The 20956-nt window shown below is 36.4% G+C and overlaps 1 protein-coding gene across 1 annotated transcript in view; it reads left to right on the top strand.

Annotated features, from left to right (window-relative positions):
- The window catches only part of LOC129259553 (mucin-2-like), a 47996-nt gene extending 27461 nt beyond the window's left edge, over positions 1-20535 (top strand). Inside the window, exons 8-24 of the mRNA XM_064098386.1 lie at positions 824-906; positions 1397-1586; positions 1951-2076; positions 3583-6346; positions 6939-7042; positions 7565-7796; positions 8116-8278; positions 8690-8836; positions 9472-9651; positions 10064-10109; positions 10751-10854; positions 11328-11455; positions 12066-12095; positions 14870-15214; positions 16747-17150; positions 17713-17835; positions 18164-20535. Of these exons, the coding sequence (XP_063954456.1) occupies positions 824-906; positions 1397-1586; positions 1951-2076; positions 3583-6346; positions 6939-7042; positions 7565-7796; positions 8116-8278; positions 8690-8836; positions 9472-9651; positions 10064-10109; positions 10751-10854; positions 11328-11455; positions 12066-12095; positions 14870-15214; positions 16747-17150; positions 17713-17835; positions 18164-18225 (5231 nt within the window). The 3' untranslated portion in view covers positions 18226-20535. The remainder of the gene's footprint in view (positions 1-823; positions 907-1396; positions 1587-1950; positions 2077-3582; positions 6347-6938; positions 7043-7564; positions 7797-8115; positions 8279-8689; positions 8837-9471; positions 9652-10063; positions 10110-10750; positions 10855-11327; positions 11456-12065; positions 12096-14869; positions 15215-16746; positions 17151-17712; positions 17836-18163) is intronic.
- The last annotated feature ends 421 nt before the right edge of the window (positions 20536-20956 follow it).

Below are 20956 nucleotides of genomic sequence, written 5' to 3'. Positions count from 1 at the left end.
TATGTTGAAATAATTGGCTGTTTACACATGTTTTAAAGCCTTTACAACCCTTTTATGCCCCATTAGTAATTAGGTCTACAATGATTGTAGGTTGGACGAAAGATGATCGTATCCTCCGAATCGTACGCTCTCTTTAGGGTAGTGTACGATGGGCGTACAATATTCGTACGGATTCGCAATCACCGTGACGTCTTACTTTACTTGCGATTTACTATTGCGCGAATTTCCGCGAAATATTCATACTGAAAAAATGGGGGCATTATCATCTCATAAAACAGAAGCCGACCGTATTCTATCAACTTCATACAGTACCTCCGTAGCGTGTTTCTTCCAGTAAGACTCGGATATTAAAACGATCGAGTTAGTTCATTATTACTTATTCAGCCAACTTTACCATGTTCATATTCTCTCTATATATTTATACAACTGATCCAGTCAATCAGTGGCGTAATGTGTCTAAACTTATTAAGGGGGTACAACACGGCGTAAGGGGCAAACTTTATTGAAAATCAGGAGCGATAGAAATTGTGTATCCTTTTAAAATTAAAATTACTTTCGTGATTTATTTTGGCCTAATAGAAAAATAGTATTATATTTCCTTATTCTTTTTTTCTTCTATTTTTCTGTATGGATCATGAAATCCTTCTTGTGTGGGGGGAGGGGAGGGCAACCCAAATCGACCCTTCGAATTTATACGCCAGGGCAGTTAATGATTTCTAGTTATTTAAAGGCGCGTGTGTTATTTTTTTGTTAATATTTTGGGGCGTTCATTCAGCATAAAATGCATTACTTCATTTTACTGTTGACTTTTATTTTATTTCAGGCGTCTGTGTCTCGTGCAATGGTGGAAGCAATGTGGAGTGTAACAGCCAGTCCAATTCCATACAAACTTGTAGTTCATCACAGGTAAGCAACGAAGTCATTTTTTCGGCCTCATACTATTATACATGTAGTTCAAAATTATCATATCGGCCAATAATACATAAGAATTTAAAAACATTAAAAGTACATAAGAAATTAATTATGTTTTGGCAATTTCTTTGTACAATTTTTTGGAAATGTTTAAAAACTGATATTTTCACCCAAATTACCAGCAATATAGAGTGAGTTAAAGGCAAAAACACATTAAAAAACACATTTAGGGCGAATTTCATTAGCTTTTCTGCATAATTAATCAATAAAAAAAACATAAGCAATTATTTTTATTTGAAAAATTTTACTATACATTCTTGTGATTTACATCCGGCTCTACGCGCGTTCAAATTGTTGCGGCGATCGCGCAGTCAGCGGCCGAGATCTAAAGGGGTCAAATTTACCCCCAGTATATCCATGTCGGAAATAGCCCAGTTGAATATGATATACTAGTGCAATTTCATATTGTCCTTTCAATTTCTAGGGAGCTTGTTTCAACGAGATTCGTGTATCCAACGGTGTGTACAGCATTCAGAAAAGTTGCAAGCAACTCCGAGCGTGTCTCAACCAAGTCAGTTCAAACGTCAGGCAGTGCAACGAGGGAACTACGAATTCTGTTTGTAGAACGTGTTGCCTTGGTGATCTTTGTAATAGTCCAGCTTCAGGAGTACTAGGTAAAGACATCAATTAAAAATATAGTTATCCTTTTTTATTGCCACATGCAATGTGATACGAAGGTCTTCACTTTCAAGGGGGGGGGGGACACTTCTGTTTTAACGGCATTTTTACATTACAAATTTTAATTGTGCCTCTCAAGGGGCACGGGCGGCTGTGCCCCCCCCCCTCCCCTGGATCCGCCAGTGATGTTTTGTTATGGAATTATTCACACTGTTTTTTGTTTTATATTTTCGTATGATTTCGGAAATAGACGCTAACGAATAAACTTACGAAATCAAAGAAGGTAGAAATATCCCTAAGTAAATTGGTTTCCGAAAGTTCCTTCATCATGCTAATTTCTCATTATATATTGTTCCTCAGCTGGTTATACTATTCCCGGTTTCCCACGTGATCCGAGTCTGGTAGTTGAGACTACGACTCCAGCTCCAGTGAAGAGCACTGCGGCAGAGACTACTGCAGTTTCCACCACACCCACCGGGAGTACAAGTAAGATTCATCAATACTTTCTTAATAATTTGCAATGACCTATCAAATCCGCCTTCAAATCCTCTGATCGCATCTCTTCCTCCTTTTATATTATTATTTTTTTTTTTTGGGGGGGGTGGATCGATAAAATAATTGAAGGTATTCTTCTCATTGATGTTGGGTATATGTCCATGTCCATGTTGTTCACTGACCGGAGACTTTTAATTGTTTACTGTTCAAACACAGAGTTAGATTATAGTCATTTTGAATTAAAACAAATATAGAAAATTCAGTTGCGTAGAATATGCAACGAGTTTCAGGGGGGGGGAGGGGTGTTATGTGAAGGGAGATAGGGTACGTGGGCACCTTTTCCTGATGAATGAATTAATAGAGGTCTTGTCCATCTCACTTTGCTCCGCATATGGTTTCCGTATACGAACTTTTTTTCTTGGATTAGTTAAAAAAAATTTGATGCCACTTGTGATATAAAAAATGTTATGACCGTTATATGATTATAGTTATAATTGTTCGATGTAAATTAGATCTCCACAATTGTCCGTAGGTTTGTATGTTGTATAACAATCGATGAACTAATCATGTGCATCGGTTTTATCACAACTTTCATTGTTATCGTCGTCGTCGTCGTCGCCATCATCATCATCATCATAAAATAATTTACTGTTATCATCCCACCATCACCATCACATTTTGCTTTATTAATTTTCATCACAACTATGTCGCTGTTGTCATTCATCATCATCGTCATCATCATCATCATCATTTTTTATGTGATTATGATCACCATCATCATTACTGTCATCAGTATAGTTATTGTTAATATCATTCATGTTTTTATTATTATTATAATCATTGTTGTTGCTATTATTTCTACTACTACTACTAATACTACTACTACTACTACTACTACTACTACTACTACTACTACTACTACTACTACTACTACTACTTCTACTACTACTACTTCTACTACTTCTACTACTACTACTATACTATTTCTGCTGCTGCTGCTACTTCTATCATCATCGTCATCACCATCCTCATCATCATCATGATTACCATCTTTATTATCATTTTTTTTTAATCTGACATCAAAACTATATTTTTGCTGATTATCATAATAATAATAATAATTATGACAATAATAGAGGTATTTCAGTTGTAGAATCTGTAGTATTGTCCTTCTAGTAGTATCATTTATGTATTTAAAACCTCAGGTTTATTATTCTGTACCTTATATTCTCCCTGTACACGACTTTACAATATCACTTCACAATTTTTTAGTGTTATACTTATTATCATTTCATTATTATTTTTGGGAGTTTAATTAACACGAATGTTGTGTTACATGTATGACTTATCTTTTTTAACTTTCCTATTTGCATGCTATTATGATTTACTCATGCATGTTTTCCTTTCTTTCACTTTCCTTTGCCACCCATTTCCGCACCCCACTCTATCGGTGTCACCCTGTAATCATTATAATATGCATGCACTCAACTAATACAGACAACTACACTAGTGTCACCGACCATAGTGTTAAGACCACATCAACATCTCCAACAACCACCTCATTACCAGAAGCAACATCGAATATTGCCTCGAAAACCCATATTGTTGGAACAACAATGCGTGCCACGACTACAAAAAGTAGTCCACTCGTAACAACGGAATCCCCACCCGATTCAACTGTTTCACAGAAACAAACACTATCTGGGAAAACTACACCGACATCGCAAACAACAGCAACGGTTTCGGAATCACACACACAAGTGGTAACTAGTTTTTTCCCGGCGACTGGGGACTTTGTAATAACTACACTGGAGCAAACACAAACGCCATTGGTTAGCAAGACACCGGTGGCGCAAACAACACCTTTTCAGAAAACACCTACTTCCGATACACTGACACCGGTGGTAACACGCCTGTCCTTATCCAGTGTTGATTCTCAACAAACAACACCTGAGCAAACAGAAACCCCGTTAATTAGCAAGACACCGGTCATGCAAACAACATCTTTTCAGAAGACATCTACTTTAAATACACTGACACCAAGCGTATCGTCAGTCAGTATCGCTACTGAAGAAACAACATCTAAGCAAGCACAAACACAGGCGAAAACAACACACTTTCCAAGAACACCAATTTCAAGTACGCCCAAACCATTGATAACGCGAGTGTCCCCGACAACTTTGGATTCTGTAAAATCAACACTGGAACAAACACCGTATGTTAGTACTACACCATTTCCATCCGTGGGGACAACAGATATTCCTTCCTCACAGAAAACAGTTTCCTCGACATTAGTGACAGTAACAACAATCCCTCAAACAACCACATACCCACCAGATATGTCAACAAAAACTTCAACAGATCACTTTCCAAACACCGAGTCAGTATCGACAATTTCGTTTCCATCATCTCAATCAACATCTTTTACAGCATCCTTAGCAACAGATACAACAGCACCGGCCATTACAACATCAGAATCTTCCACAACATCGATATCAACACATACCACATCATCTAAAAAAGCCACAACTATATCTACAATGGAATCACCAACAACCGCTTCATCCCCAATTACAACTGATACAGATGCATTTAAAAGCACAGCTTTAGTATCACTTTATTCGAGTTCCTCTGCAAGAGCAACTACAGATACAACAACACCAGCAATTACAACACCAGAATCTTCCACAACATCGATATCAACACATACCACATCATCTAAAAAAGCTACAACTATACCTACAATGGAATCACCAACAACCGCTTCATCCCCGATTACAACTGATACAGATGCATTTAAAAGCACAGCTTTAGTATCACTTCATTCGAATTCCTCTGCAAGAGCAACTACAAATACAAGAGCACCAGCCATTACAACATCAGAATCTTCCACAACATCGATATCAAGACATACAACATCATCTAAAAAAGCTACAACTATACCTACAATGGAATCACCAACAACCGCTTCATCCCCCATTGCAACTGATACAGATGCATTTAAAAGCACAACTTTAGTATCACTTCATTCAAGTACCTCTGTAAGAGCAACTACGCTGCCATCCGAAACAACATCAACAACAAGTGCAATAACCAAATCGTTAAGTACATCATCTCTAGTATTGAACACATTACTCCCGACATCATTATCAACAAATCAGTCAGATATCACAAACTTTCCCTTGGGAACAAAACTGACATCACCGGATTCAACTCAAGAATCGGACACACCACAATCGACACTTGACATTACAGCAACAACAGGTACAACCCATGCATTTCATCCAGATTCAACTTTGACAACACTATCAGATAAAGAGCGGAGCACACAAACACCAAAATCATCAACATTAACTATAACAACAGAGAAAGGTACCGCAACAGGTGCTGCACAAACGTCAACAAAATTCACAGCAACATTCAATAGCTCACCATGGACTTTAGCCACAAGTCAAACATCACAATCTACCAAAGAAATTTCGGATACAACTATTCCAACAACATCGTCGTACTCTCAATCAACAACATCGCCTTCATTGACGTCTGAAACATCGGAACTGTCATCTGTAGGAAAAACATATACAACATTATATTCTGACTCAACTTCAACATCCCTCAGAACCCAAATGTCATCCCCATCTACCATGTCTAACGATGCTCATACATTAGTATCAACACTCCCCTCGAACCTTACATCAAACTCTATAACCCATACAATTATAACGGGCAGCTCTTCAAGTAGCCCTGAAAGAACTGCCTCTAAGAGCACTTCTTCAACATCTGCTCCGACATATAGCTCTACTTTCATGAACACAGGAACACCCCTTTCATCAAGGACAACGTCAGTGCCTAATTCGACAAGACCTACGACACCGAAAAGTGTGTCAATGACACCCTCAACGTCCGTGGGATCGACCTCGTCGGATCCGACATCCCAATCATCAACAGCGACTACAAATGCGGTAACAAGTTCTACAAGTAACCCACAGGCGGCATCGACGGCCTCTGTGTCAACGGATCAAGATTCAAGTTCTGCCTCCGTAACGACGTCACCAACTCCAGGCTCGTACTCCACGAGCTTCACGACTTCCCCTGAAAGACCAACTACCACCACCGTATCGATACCGCATTGTCCTGAAGAGACGGTCTCAGGAGAGTTTGGCACGATCACGTGGCAAAGGACACCAGGGTCAGCGACGGCTGGAGTGATTTGTCCATACGGTGGAAACAACCCAAGGTTCTCTGCTGCTACTCGATTCTGGTGAGTATTATCACGCTGGTCTGAACTTCATTTTTAATTGCTGAGAAACATAGATGTCTGAATGTCGGGAAAAAAATCTGGAGGGTAATCTCGTTCATGAACGCACTTCTGTAACTGACTTCTGTGTTTCTCGACTATTCCAAACAAAGGAAAGTTGTCAGATCTGAAAACTTCAAAATGAAACGCTCTCCAAATTACAAGATTCCAAGACCAGTGATTCCCCTGAAATTTCGCTCATTGGAATGAATAATGGCTTTTTTTGTCAGCTCTTGAGCTTTAAGGTGTAGCTTTGATTTTTAAAACAAATATCAAATCCTCTAAAGAACCAGTAAGGATGGTATATTCGTTTCAAAACCGAATGATTTGGCTTGAAAATGTGGGTGTTATCACTGTGTTTTACAGAAGAACATCATCTGTTGTGGATGATCACTTATAAGAAATTTGATCTCACATCAATATTAGTCGAAAAGTTTTCGTCCATTCTCGTTGCTCAAGGAAGTCCACTAGAGTGAATGAGAGGCTTACAAATATATAGATTGACATTGTAGAGTCTAAGTAATTGATTTCGTTATTTTATTTCGATTTTTTTCAGCCGTATGACCCGTGCCGGTGCCAAATGGGACGACCCCAATATCACGTCTTGCGCAACATCCAGCCAGGTTTTACGTAGATTGTCACAAATGAACATCACAGCAGGTAAGTTACATTAGCAACTGTCAAAATCTTCTTTGTAAACATTACAAACTACTACTACTACTAATACTACTACTACTACTACTACTCCTTCTACTACTTCTACTACTACTACTACTACTACTACTACTACTACTACTACTACTACTACTACTTCTACTACTACTACTACTACTACTACTACTACTACTACTACTACTTCTACTTCTACTACTACTACTACTAATTCTACTACTACTACTACTACTACTACTACTACTACTACTACTACTTCTATTACTACTACTACTACTACTACTACTATTACTACTACTACTACTATTACTATTACTACTACCTCTGCTATTTTTACTATTCCTACTACTACTCTTACTTGTAATGTTGCTTCTACTGGTGCTATTACTACTTCTAATACTAATCATTTATGTTTTTCAATGTTTACAAGTAGTTTCATTGGAACTTTAAAAAGTAGGCCTATTTCAAAAACTGCCACCCCACCCATTTCGTTCTTTATCCCTCTTCTAGACAATGCTCAATCCGTATCCGAGGATTTGAAAACTGTCACGAGTGCCTCAACAAATTTAAGCGCATCGGACGTCAACTTCGCAGTGGACGTGCTAGAAAACCTTGCCCGATCAATCAATGAGTATAACAATACGGAAGTGATAGAAAATGCTTTCATCGTAATCAACAACTTAGCAGGAGCACCGATGGATTCACTCGTTGCCGGGCAACAAGATTCGAACAGTGTAACCAGGTAGAAGAATGTGATTTATTTCAAATTTGGTGAAAAGGTTACCATATTATCGTATACAATTGAGAATGTGGTTAATAGATGCATATCTGTTCATGTCGCGCATGGTGTAATATCGTGTGAGAAGATGGCGTCAATGTGTTTAGTGCAGGTAAGAAGAAATAGGTGTTTTGTATTCTGGTAGAAAAAATAATCATTAATTTTGTTATGATACGAAATTTGACGGTAGTTCAGCAACGTACGCCAGAACATAAACTGGTACCATTTCCTGATGATCACTGTTCTGAAAATTGTGAATTGTTTTGTTCTTAAAAAAAAATAGAATTATTCATTTGGTCGACGAGTTCGCTCTGCACGTCGAGTTCATTGGCGACACGTTCGAAGTAGTTACGGAAAGGCTAGACGTGGTCGTCATCAAGATGAACCCTGAGATGAACAATGGATTGACTTTCAGAAGCGTGGTCGATGAAAATGGAAATTCAATGGTAAATAAATATATACTGCATCTTTCATAAGTAATTTATTATAGATTCCAGATTCATATGAAAAACAAATTCCGAGGTAAATAAAAAAAAGGACTCGATTTATCGAAGAAGCAAATTGTTTCTAGTGTCACAGCAGAAGCTATACCATATGTTGATACGTTTAATGCTGCATCTTTTCATATACAAGTGAAATAAATCAATTTGTTTGATTTATTCATTAGATTTTTTTTATTACTAAGCTAAATCGACTTAACTTAAAACGATTATTTATATAACATACCTTTCATTCTAGATTATTCTATTAAACAGTACTAAATGTTGCACGATAGTAAAATATTTTGCCATGGTTTATTCATAAGAATCGGTGAAAGCACAATACAACTGCATTTTGATAAAATCCTTTTCTCACAGGCGCAGCTCTCATACAACACCACCAGTCCAGATTCTACCGCCGAAGATCCGGCTTCACTCGAGCTCCCAGGATCGCTCTTTGAAGCTCATCATGGGGAAACCGATAGAGCCCAGTTTGTGCTCTATAAAGACGTCGTTTTCTTTGAGGTATAAGATGCTTATTGGTTAAGTCATTCATTTGTATTTTGTCTAATACTTGCTGGTATACATCTGTATTTATATGGAGTATAAAGCTTTTTCAGAGAAAGAGAATTCGAAAATAAAACTTATAATTCGCGATGTAGTGATTGACATTACCCTTTTGGTCATCTCTGTGCAATAGACTTCCATTCGGTAGAAAACCTTTAGCTGGGTTTGAGGATAGATAAATAATTTTGTTCTCTAAAAAAGATCGGCATATTTCTACATATTGTTATGTCCTAGACTTTTTTCGCCAGAGAGTAACACATCAATGCTATTGATATCATTAACATCAACTCAAACAGTAATGAACTTCCACTGGTCTTGATCTAATCTTGTAGAATTCTAGTACATTGCAATTCAGTAACAGAATTCATTTTTTAAAGAATTATGTAATATTTTAATTAAATTCAAATTCATTGATTACATGGTATTGAGAACAGCTCAAAGATTGTTAAAGATACGTTTTATGTAAACTTGGTCAAGACAATTTTTATAGTAGTTCATCAGGATCCAAGCCTTCATAGAGAATCTTCTTCAGCTATCGAAACACTACTTGAAAAATGAGATAATCATAAACTTGTTATTTCGATCAAATTAAGGTGATAACGGGAGCTTCAGAAAAAACGACTGCCCCTACCAATCCATTCACTTCTACTGATGATGACATCATAGCCAGGGATGCTCTCAACAGTTTAGTGATATCGGCGAGCCTTGGCGATCTCAAGATCACAGGATTAAGGGACCCTGTCAAAACTTCGTTCGTCCACCAGAGACCCGAGGTAAGTACCAAAACTCCGTGACAATCATTATGAAGACCTAGTGCATATGACGTATAAATCTCATAGCGCCCTCCCTCAGAGGATCACCAGCGCATGCAAAGCATTGGTCCACATACTCGAAGATGGCAGCGCGATATTGTGTTTTACCCTAATAACGTATGCAGTATTATGATTTTATGATATTGATGCTCTCGTTTTTAACTAAGAACACACTTATTTCCAAATGTTTAATTAAAATAAATCTTTACGAACATATCTATGATGTTTGTAATGTGTATTTTATTTCCATGCAACATTTAACTCCGCCCCGTAACTGGTTAAGCATTAACACCTCACGGTGCTAAGCGCTTAGTTAGACTTCTGATTTATTATTATGTGGATTTTTAATACATTTTCTTGTATCTAAACACAGAGAGCTGAAAATCCATCTTGTGTTTTCTGGGATTTCACAGCAGCTGGTAAGTTTAAGTGAAACGATAGCATTAAAAAAATATAGATATACTTCAAACTCTTCAATAGAACTACTTACAGAAATACAAAATACTAAAATATTCAATATTGTTCGCGTCATTCGTGGTTTTCAGTCTGCATGACATTAATCGATGACTATCTATCAATGTTCCTTGCAATAAGTGCATTATTTTGTCCACCTCTCCGATTTCTCGCTGCTTCGTTCCCGAGCAACTGGAAGGGGTAATCAAACTCGCACATGATTCAAACAATTATGGTCGTCGATCCCAGAGTTGGGAAAGGGGTGGAGATATGTGGCGCTCAATATTTCAGGTGCGGGGATGTCCTGTATAACCCCCCCGCAAAAAAAAAAATGAGATAGATCAAGTATGATCGTAATGATAAGGGAAAGATTATAATATGATCATGGTGATAGCAGTGATGATTATCGTATATGCGCATGTTGACCTCTAATTTTTTTTCTCGTGAATTTATCATGTTTATTGTATTTCAATGAAACATTCCTTTCGGAAAACTGTTAGAAACAGATGGGTGGAGATAGAAAAAAATACTTGGAAGAAAACTAATAAACTCTTCATATTTATGTTTGTATGTATGACATATTTTAATGTGATTTTATGTTTCATAGGTGGAAAGGGATCATGGTCAACCGAAGGTTGCATTGCTACTCAAACATCAGAGGATAGAACGCAATGTGAATGCGATCATCTAACAAATTTTGCTCTCTTGATGGTAAGCAAACTTTCGGCTGAGAAAACTGCTGATTCAACATGAACAGTGACTTGAACAAGTTAAATAATTGTTATGCATGGTTAAACTGTTCACAAATAGTTGGAGATGTAATTATCAAACATTAATTAGCATAGAAAATGACCAGATTAATAACAAGGATGTGTGTACCGACCCCATCTCCAGATCAAGATCTAACTTAATTACAATGGGTTCACATCTAACGGAGATGGAAGCATTTAAAGAATAAGTTGATTTATTCCGGGGGTGTGGATCACATTTTTAAAAATTGGTGAGGGACACGAGCTGAACATCCAAGAAATCACAGTGAGATACACCAAGATAACCATTTCCACGTTTTGTATACGTTAACTGAAAAAGGGATGAGGCTGAAGTCGCCAACCATCAACTCCCCATCTTCATTCCCATCCATCTGTCTCCTTAAAATGCAATCTCTCTCGATTTATTTTTCCTAGGACATCTATGGAACTACAACTACCTACGACGGAGATCACTTGCTGGCGCTCTCCATTATAACCTTCGCAGGATGCACGCTATCCATCCTCGGTCTCATAATAACTTTCTTCTCTTACATCATGATCAGGTATATTTCTCATTCACAAAAGCAATTGCTGATAAATAAAGTAAATTCGTTCCGGGGGTCTATGGCAAATTATCCACTTATAATTTTGCATTTACTTTAATCATGGACTTATATAGACAAGTTACATCTCTCATTTTTTTAGAGACGCATATTCCAATTTTAATTGAAAAAGTTATCTTTTCTTCCCATTTTTGAGGGAGATATATTTGCAATGATTACGGTACATGTATGTATTAATTTATCTCCTCGATTCTTATAAAAGGATGTGTCAGGGAACGTATTCTGACTAAAAATAAACCAAAGCCTAAAATGGTTTATCCAATAAGTTGGTAAATCTTAAGTATATACGTTCGTTATTTTCGTCAATATGTTTTAGGGTGTATTTAAGTATAGTCAAATCATGTGAAACATGTAAATATGGATTGCATATGTTATTGGAATCGGTACATCCCATCTATCTGTCTCTATCTCCCCTTCTCTCCCCTCACTTATTTTCAAAGTTTACTCAGATATACAGCTCCAAACACGCAAAATCTTTAACCAACCACTGCATTATTTAAGCAGACTGATAATGTAAATGATGAAAAATAACTTTGACTCTTTGTCTCAGGATATTTAAGAAAGCCGTTAACAGAAAGAGGTAACAAAATATCCGGTGCATGATGCATGTTGTGTGATTTCCAATCGAAGTCTTCGTCATATTTTGTGTCCTACCTTTTGCCTGACCTAACTTGTATTAGTCAACATTATTATACATAGTTTTCTAATTTTCCCTATCTCCATTTTTGTTTACAGGATTGAAAATATCGTACTGTGTATATTCGCTATGACGTGTATTATACATGTATAATTATGTTTCTGGGACATTGATCATATGTATTTTGAATAGAACTTTTGTTACATCTGAGCAGCTCTTCTTTATAGTTGATTTTTTTAACGAAGACTGTGCATAACACTAATATTATGTTTACAATACACATAGAGATAAAAAAAACAGTTATCAATATTTTGATTGATTATGATCGGTAATTTAACTTAGGACTGTCCACAGAATGTAGCCTTTGTCGCTCAGTGGCGCTAAAGCATCCGCCACAGCAGATGGCTAAAGTGAATCACTTGCTTTTATACAACTGCTTAAATTCTATTCAAAAGTATATCTTAGACTTGTGTGTATTCTTAGTATTTTCCCCCTAATTATGATAATTTCCAACATATTTAAATCCCTTTCATAAATATCCCCTCAAGCATGTTAAGTAAACTCATTGCATGTCTCATTACAATAATAAAACTTTTTTATTAAAAGTGTATTCTTTTGTTCAAGTGATTAAAATATGTGAATTACTCTTTCCCGACCATCCTTTTTTCCATGGATGCCTTTTTACTTGTTATTCCTCCTCGCCCTTATGGCAGAGAGAGTATACTTTGAAAAAAATCTAAATCATTTATTTAGCTTATTTCTTTAAGATTACAAAATTCATCCCACACAGCAAAAACTGTGGTGTTAACCGGTGTACATAGAGGACCACATCAGTTATTTTACTCCGGTGTTAAATTGATGGTGTTAGTTTAACACCTATAGGTGTTATTACAACACCTTTGGTTGTTACATTTACACTCTCTGGTGTTATGTTCAATCTCTAGGGTGTAATTTTAACACCTCGGGGTGTGGTCCTCTATTAACACCAACTGGTGTCAGTTTTAAAACCACAGTTTTTACAGTGCATATCATGCTGTACTCCGCCAAAGGGAAGGTACATGTATGTGGGGACCTGGTTAGAATCTACTTCTTAAAATGCAGAGCAAGAAATGCTCTGCTAAAGATCGGGTAATTGTGCCGAATTATTGCACAAATACATATTACCTGCTACCTGGTTTACCAAACAAAGTGTGTTAAGAACTACACGATTGTGTCATTTCGTCATCAACCATATTTTTTTTATTTTTTATGTGTTATGTGTGAATAACATAACCTTCACTTGTGTGTTTCCCAATACTAATGTGTCATATTTTGTCTAATACCCCCTACATTCTAGAATGTATGTACAAGTAGATTGTTTAATTTCATTATACATTGCAAATGGCCTCCTCATTGTTACGATTTGTGTTTATGCGTAGTTTAGTTCAGTAAGTACAACCATACAAATAACGATAATTAGCAGAAACTTTCCACTTATACATCACTATGGTATCGTTGACCCCTTTGTCGATTAAATAAAGACAGTGTCGTTATTAAAGCTTTTAAATTTATAGCGCCTGGAAAAAACCCAAACAAAACCCAAACAACAGAATTTAAGCGGCAAATTCCTGTTTCCCAACACGAAAAAAAAATCCAGATCATTTAACATGTGTGGATGACATTTATGTAAAACTTTTATGAGATAATGAACATTTGGAATACAAAACAAATAAGCTTCAAATCAACGTTTTCAAGTAACCATTTCTAGCCATTTCCTGTTAACTTTTTCCTTTATATATTATGAAATTAGAGCTGCGCAATACGAACTCGATTTAAAAAAATCGTTCAAAATACACCCTCATTCAAAGTGCATAGGCCTATTATGCCTTTTTTTTTTATTCAAATGAATGAATTGAAAAGGTTATTTTTTTCTTCCCATTTTTTGGGAGATATATTTGCAATGATTACGGAGCATGTATGTATTAATTTATCGCCTCGATTCTTATAAAAGGATGTGTCAGGGAACGTATTCTGACTAAAAATCAACCAAAGCCTGATATGTTTTAGCCAATAAGTTGGTAAATCTTGAATATATACGTTGGTTATTTTCGTCAATCTGTTTTAGAGTGTACTCAAGGATAATGAAATCATGTGAACAAATATTAATATTATGGATTGTATTTGATATGGAAATGGGTATATCCCATGTGTAGTTTATGCGTAGTTTAGTTCAGTAAGTACAACCATACAAATAACGATAATTAGCAGAAACTTTCCACTTATACATCACTATGGTATCGTTGACCCCTTTGTCGATTAAATAAAGACAGTGTCGTTATTAAAGCTTTTAAATTTATAGCGCCTGGAAAAAACCCAAACAAAACCCAAACAACAGAATTTAAGCGGCAAATTCCTGTTTCCCAACACGAAAAAAAAATCCAGATCATTTAACATGTGTGGATGACATTTATGTAAAACTTTTATGAGATAATGAACATTTGGAATACAAAACAAATAAGCTTCAAATCAACGTTTTCAAGTAACCATTTCTAGCCATTTCCTGTTAACTTTTTCCTTTATATATTATGAAATTAGAGCTGCGCAATACGAACTCGATTTAAAAAAATCGTTCAAAATACACCCTCATTCAAAGTGCATAGGCCTATTATGCCTTTTTTTTTTTATTCAAATGAATGAATTTCTAATAAATTTATACGTACTTCAAACCTCTCATGCAGGCAACTTCGGAGCGATCGTCGCACCCGCGTGCTCCTGAATCTAGTCGCTGCTCTCACCTTCATGAACATCTTCTTCCTCACCGACGCCGTCATCACCGAATTCGGTAACCCTGGCGAAGTCGCCTGCAAGCTGTTGGGGGCCCTGCTCCACTACGGCCTCCTGACGTCGATCGCGTGGATGGCCCTGGAGGCGTGGCACATGTACCTGGCGCTCGTCAAGGTCTTCGACAGCTACACTTCGCATCTGATGAAGAAGATGTGCCTGGTCGGCTGGGGTCTGCCCGCCGTCATCGTCGGCGTCGTTCTCGGAGTCGACCTGGACCATTATGACTTCTACAATGAGTTGTGAGTAGTTTTGATTTGTCAAAAATCTTGGATTTTTTATGTTCGTATTTGTAAGGATGGTAAATTAAAGTTACAAATATGATATAGGTCTTTCTAAAATGAAACATTATAAAAGTGGTCAGGGACTCCCAATTCTGGGTTTGGGAACGCAAAACTTAGTGATTGATTTTTTGTCTACGATAATTCGCTAAGCATTTTATTATCATGGTTACAGAGCCCTGAAGATAAAACAACCGATTATATGTTATGGTAATAATTTCCATACGTTTATTTGTATTGGATTCATATTAATTGTATTTGTGTTTTTCATGTGTTAAAGCCAAAGCCCTGCTGGACACGAAGCACTATATGCTAATTCATAGATAAAATCTGGGCATATACAGATAACACTCATTTGAACTAAACTCTTAGAATTTCTCAGATCGTTATCTGACATAGCAACAGTCAAATCAGGCAAACTGGTATTCAAATACATCAATCATATTTATAAAAAAAGCGGGTGGGAAAGCGGGTGAATTGAAAACACTTGTCTCTCGGTGCTCGTAGCTGAAAGTTGCATGCATGAATTTGGAATGCCTACAAATCAGTCTATTGTTCACTCATGGCGCATTCCTTGATTTCGAGGAGAAGGTATTAATTGGTCAAAATGGAATGTAAAGGCTATTAATGAGGCACTTACGTTATTGTGAGTTCCTGATCAAAATGCCGACAAACTCCTCCATGAGTTGACATATCTATGGATAATAGAGGTCATTTGGGGCGTGGGCTGACTGCAAAATGGTGTTGGCTATTGTTATTTCCACCCATCATTTCCATGTTAATGCCCCCGACAGTCAGGCACGGATTCAGCCAGATTAGACACAATACCATTTAAATAGGGGCCATATTGTTTTTGCACAATAGTCGGGCTTTCCAGACCATTGTGTCGAAATCGGCTTGATCCGCGCCTGCCGAAAGTTATGTTACACAAAGGAATGGAACAGAAATGACAACGTCAAGCCCAAGTACTTGTGACTGGAATTGATAAGGCCCTTCAATGATACTTTTGGAATACACCGTAACTAATCATACAGACAGAAACTTTTTTAAATAGGCATTTATTCACCTTGATGAAAGTTTACCTACAAAGATCAAGGTGGTTTTAACATACCTGCTTTTTGGGGGGAAGGTTCCGTCCACTCATGACTTTCTCACGTCGTATTTCTGGATGTCCTGCGATCACTGGGTCAACGAAGGATGACCATCGTAAATATCCGAAATCCCCAATTATATATCTTCTTATCCATAATGACTTTTCTTAGTCAGGAATTGCTTCTTAATTCAATTATTAGGGCACTCGGTTGAGGGCGTGTTCAGTTAGAAGTTAGAACTAATCCGAGTCGTCCACCAGATTTGAGGGCCATTTCTGTGTTTCTGCAATAGCTCATTAAGATTTACCCCGGCATAAGTTCACACGGATATTTCCGCTCCATTTGTGTCCGGAATATACATAATTAAACATAATTCAAATATATCTGTTTTCCATTTTGCAGCTGCTGGCTGAGAGTTGGCGGAATCCCATTTTACGCCACCTTCATCGCTCCATCCCTGGCCGTCATCCTCTTCAATTTCATCATCTTCTTTCTCGTCACCCACCAACTCTGTTCCCTCCGACGGCGATCGGTTTCTGCCTCCTCCGAGCAATTCGACGTGTCCGCGCAGCTGCGCGCGTCCCTATCCATCACCGTGCTTCTCGGGCTTACCTGGGGACTTGGCATTTTCATGATAGGAGGGGCTAGCTTGGTGTTCAGCTATCTCTTCGCCATTTTCAATTCGTTTCAAGGGTTTTGTATTTTCGTGTTCCACTGTCTGCTAAAGGAGGAGGTGCGACTCGGGTGGAGGAAGGTGTTCTGTCCCCAGTGTTTGACACTCGAAGAAATGACGAAGTCGAGCTCCGGTAATGTCATTTTTTCCATAAAAGGCTGGAATGTTGTTCCCTTAAAGTAACTTGAGAGAATTAACCATATTTTGAAGGAGTGAAAGAAGTTGGATAAGTGTGTAAATATACTGTTTAGATAGAAATTTGGCACATTATTAATAAGATCGAAGAAATTTTGACTCCTTGAGAAATTATTTAAAAAAACAATGAATAAACTGGAAGTAGGGCGATTTGTTATCATCCTGATATATTGTTGATATCCTTGCCGACGATGTTGAATTTTATGCACATATTTGATTGTGATATCATTAATAAAACTATAAAAATTAGAAACTTGATAAATTGATAAGATTTCATTCGATAGATAACAATTTGGATGTCAAATTGATATACAATAACTTTGCAGTTAGTGAATAGAAAATATCAGGGTCTTTATAGAAACACACTCGAGTAAGATAATTTTGTCCAATACTTGAAAGAAAAAAATATTCTGAAGTTTTTTTCTTCGTCTGATCTCTTTAGTTTAAGTATAAACCCACGGTTTGTGTCTTATCCATTTTCTTTCTGTGGACGTTAACAGGACAGAATTTCAGCAGTAGCAACAAGCAGGCTCAACTTCAGAAACGGATAACATTGGAGTATCAAGTAGAATCGAACGGAAGACATCACCAATCAAATACCACTCCTTTTCACCCAGAACACCGTAAGATTATAAATGTTATACACAAACAAAGGGGCGGCCCTAGAATATTTTGACGGGTTCGCGGGGGCGGGGGCAAGATGAGTAAATGGTGGTCACATTTTTTCTGAATTGAATAATGCGGTTCATACCTCTCTTTTTATGATCTTTTTTCATCCCTTGTCTTATTTTCCTCCCATTTATGTTGTATACTTTTCATTACTTGGAAAAAAAATCATGGGGAGGGGGCGGTCCACCATCATCATCATTTATTTCATCATCATACTATCATCCTTATTGTATACTTTCTATATTGTTACCTGTATATATATTTTTATTCTTTTCTTTGCAGAAGTCCCAAGATTTAATCCTTTTGCATCCAACTCTGAGTTCTACCAAGATTCAAGAATCTGAGATGAGAGTTACATATATTTAAATACTATGCCATATTGCCATAAAAAATAAGTAGAGAATATTGATATTTGTCAGTACTTTTGCAATATTACTGTCCGATTATGACAAAAGGACCTTACTCCATCGACAAGGATGACTTCTGTGACAACCCCTTATCCTTCCCATAGGTACTTGTACTACCTAACGGCTAATACTAAAAGTAATGCTTGTTATTAAATACACTACTACTACTACTACTACTACTACTACTACTACTACTACTACTACTACTTATAATACTACTACTGCTAATTCTACATAATGACTACTAATACTACTCAACTTCTTCTTTTACGACTACTACTACTACTACCACTACTACTACTTCTACTACTATTACTACTACTTCTACTGCTGCTGCCGCTACTACTAACACTAAACTTCTTCTTCTTCTCTTACTGCTGCTACTATTGAAACTACTACTACTACTTTCTATTCATAACGACTGCATGCAATGACTACTACTAATGCTACTTCTATTATTACTACTTCTTCGTTTCCTACTACTACTACTACTACTACTACTACTACTACTACTGCTACTACTACTACTACTACTACTACTACTACTACTACTACTACCTCTATGTAAAGATTGCTACTACCACTTTCACTACTTATTCTACTACTACTACTACTACTATACTACTACTACTTCTACTACTACTACTATTATTATTACTACTACTACTACTACTACTACTACTACTACTACTACTATTACTACTACTACTACTACTACTACCACTACCACTACGACTACTACTACTACTACTACTACTACTACTACTACTACTATTTTTATTATACTACTGCTTCTAATTAACGACTGCTGGTACTACTGTTTCTACTGCTATAACTACTAGTACTATTGTGACTTCTGCAGCTTTTACCTTTCGTCTATTTCTGCTGCTGCTGCTCCTACTTACTAAGTTATTAAATATGACTGAATATCTTAACTGATTAATGTTACAACCAAAGCCTTTTTTCATTTTCATGAAAATTATAAAATTGATTAATAAAACATTGTAAAATTATATAAAAGAATCAGTTCATTTTCCCATCCACTTTGTGTATAAATTTTTGGTTGAGATGTCTTGAGTAAAGTGTAATCCATGGAAAGGTGTAAATCTTCTATGAAGTGTGGATCATGTATGAAGTACGAGACTTCATGACTTGTGTCAGAACAATGTATCGACACGCCACCTAAAAACATGTTATATAGTCCGACACTTAAATGCAAATGATAATTGAATCCAACAAAACTGGATAAAAAATGAATTCATTTTGCGCTTGTTTGATGTTATTTTGGTGTCAGTTGTTCCCGAAAGGTTGTTTAACGGAGTGTTTTGCAGCTCGTGTATCAAATATTGTAACTTGTACAAAAGTTATTTTTTCAAGTTGCAAGTGCAGTGTAAAGATATTATGCGTTTTAGGTTTCTCGAGACAATGAAGGCTGAAGAAATATGTGTGTAGCAGCTACCTTTATGGAAACATATGGTAGGGTATATATGGGCAAATATTAAGCCCGTAAATAAAAAATCCGTAATATCTTTGAAATGCATTTGTAATTTATAGCATATGACGCCTTTTAGTTTTATACAAAAAATCTTATAACTTAAATTGTGTATACGATTTTTCACTTTTGACTGTTTAAAGTATTATTTTATCGAAGTCGCTAACGTGTGCAATATTTCCATAATTGAAATGCGTTTCACAAAGTCATTCAGAGTTTGAATGACAAAAAAGTGCATGTTTCACTTGAAGTAAAAAGAAAGAAACAAATTGGAAACCATACTTTATTTGTTAATGTAATCATGTAATTGACGTTTCAGTACTCAACTAAATCATTGGTGCATGACTTTATATTCTTGTATCTTTTATGACAACATTTTCATTGCAATTAGTCGCGAACATGAATTAATATCGATGCATTCATTACTATGGAAACTTAGAGGTTGCGGGGGATAGTCGGGACATTGGAATTTTATTCATTCAGTTATTTTTACCCAGCAACAATGACAACAAAATGAATTCATTTCCATCCCCATGTCTCCCCATTGATTATTTGCCGAGATACATTTGACTACCTTCTTTGAAAATATCTGCATATCGAGGTCAAACAATTTAAAGAATATTCCTGTTGTTTTTATTTTGCATTTGAATTTGACGTGTAACTTGGGCATTTATTTGGACATGTACATGTATATAGCAACTTTTTCGCTTGGTTTCCAAAGTGAGTTATTAAATTATTTACGATGTAATAATTTACACGAGTGCATTTGTGTTTTCTGTAATCTGAACTCGAAGGTGAGATTAGCCATCAATTCTATGCAAATTATATAAAATAAATGTTTATATAACAGGGAACAAATTGAAATATAAAAAAAGAATTACACGTATTTCAAATATATTTTTTTATAAAATCTATTTCCTAAATGCATGAAACAGTTTTAGAAATTGTGAAAGGGTATCAAATCACTTTTTTTAAATGGTCAGTTCAAACAAGGGTTCCATAAAACAAAGGTTAGCGATTGATCGTACGCTTGATTTTCACGATTGATTGTACATTGTAGTCAATGGAATCAATCGTGGAAAATATTGTACGATCATTACTAAGTTTTGTGTTAGAAGCCCAAGATGACAACATTAAAATAAAATGGATGCGCCTTCTATTAAGAAATAAAGTCAA

This window comes from Lytechinus pictus, chromosome 4 (assembly GCF_037042905.1).
Source record: "Lytechinus pictus isolate F3 Inbred chromosome 4, Lp3.0, whole genome shotgun sequence".
Classification (NCBI taxonomy): domain Eukaryota; kingdom Metazoa; phylum Echinodermata; class Echinoidea; order Temnopleuroida; family Toxopneustidae; genus Lytechinus; species Lytechinus pictus.
The sequence above is the reverse complement of the archived record's forward strand: the minus strand, read 5'-3'. Positions and strand labels throughout refer to the sequence as shown.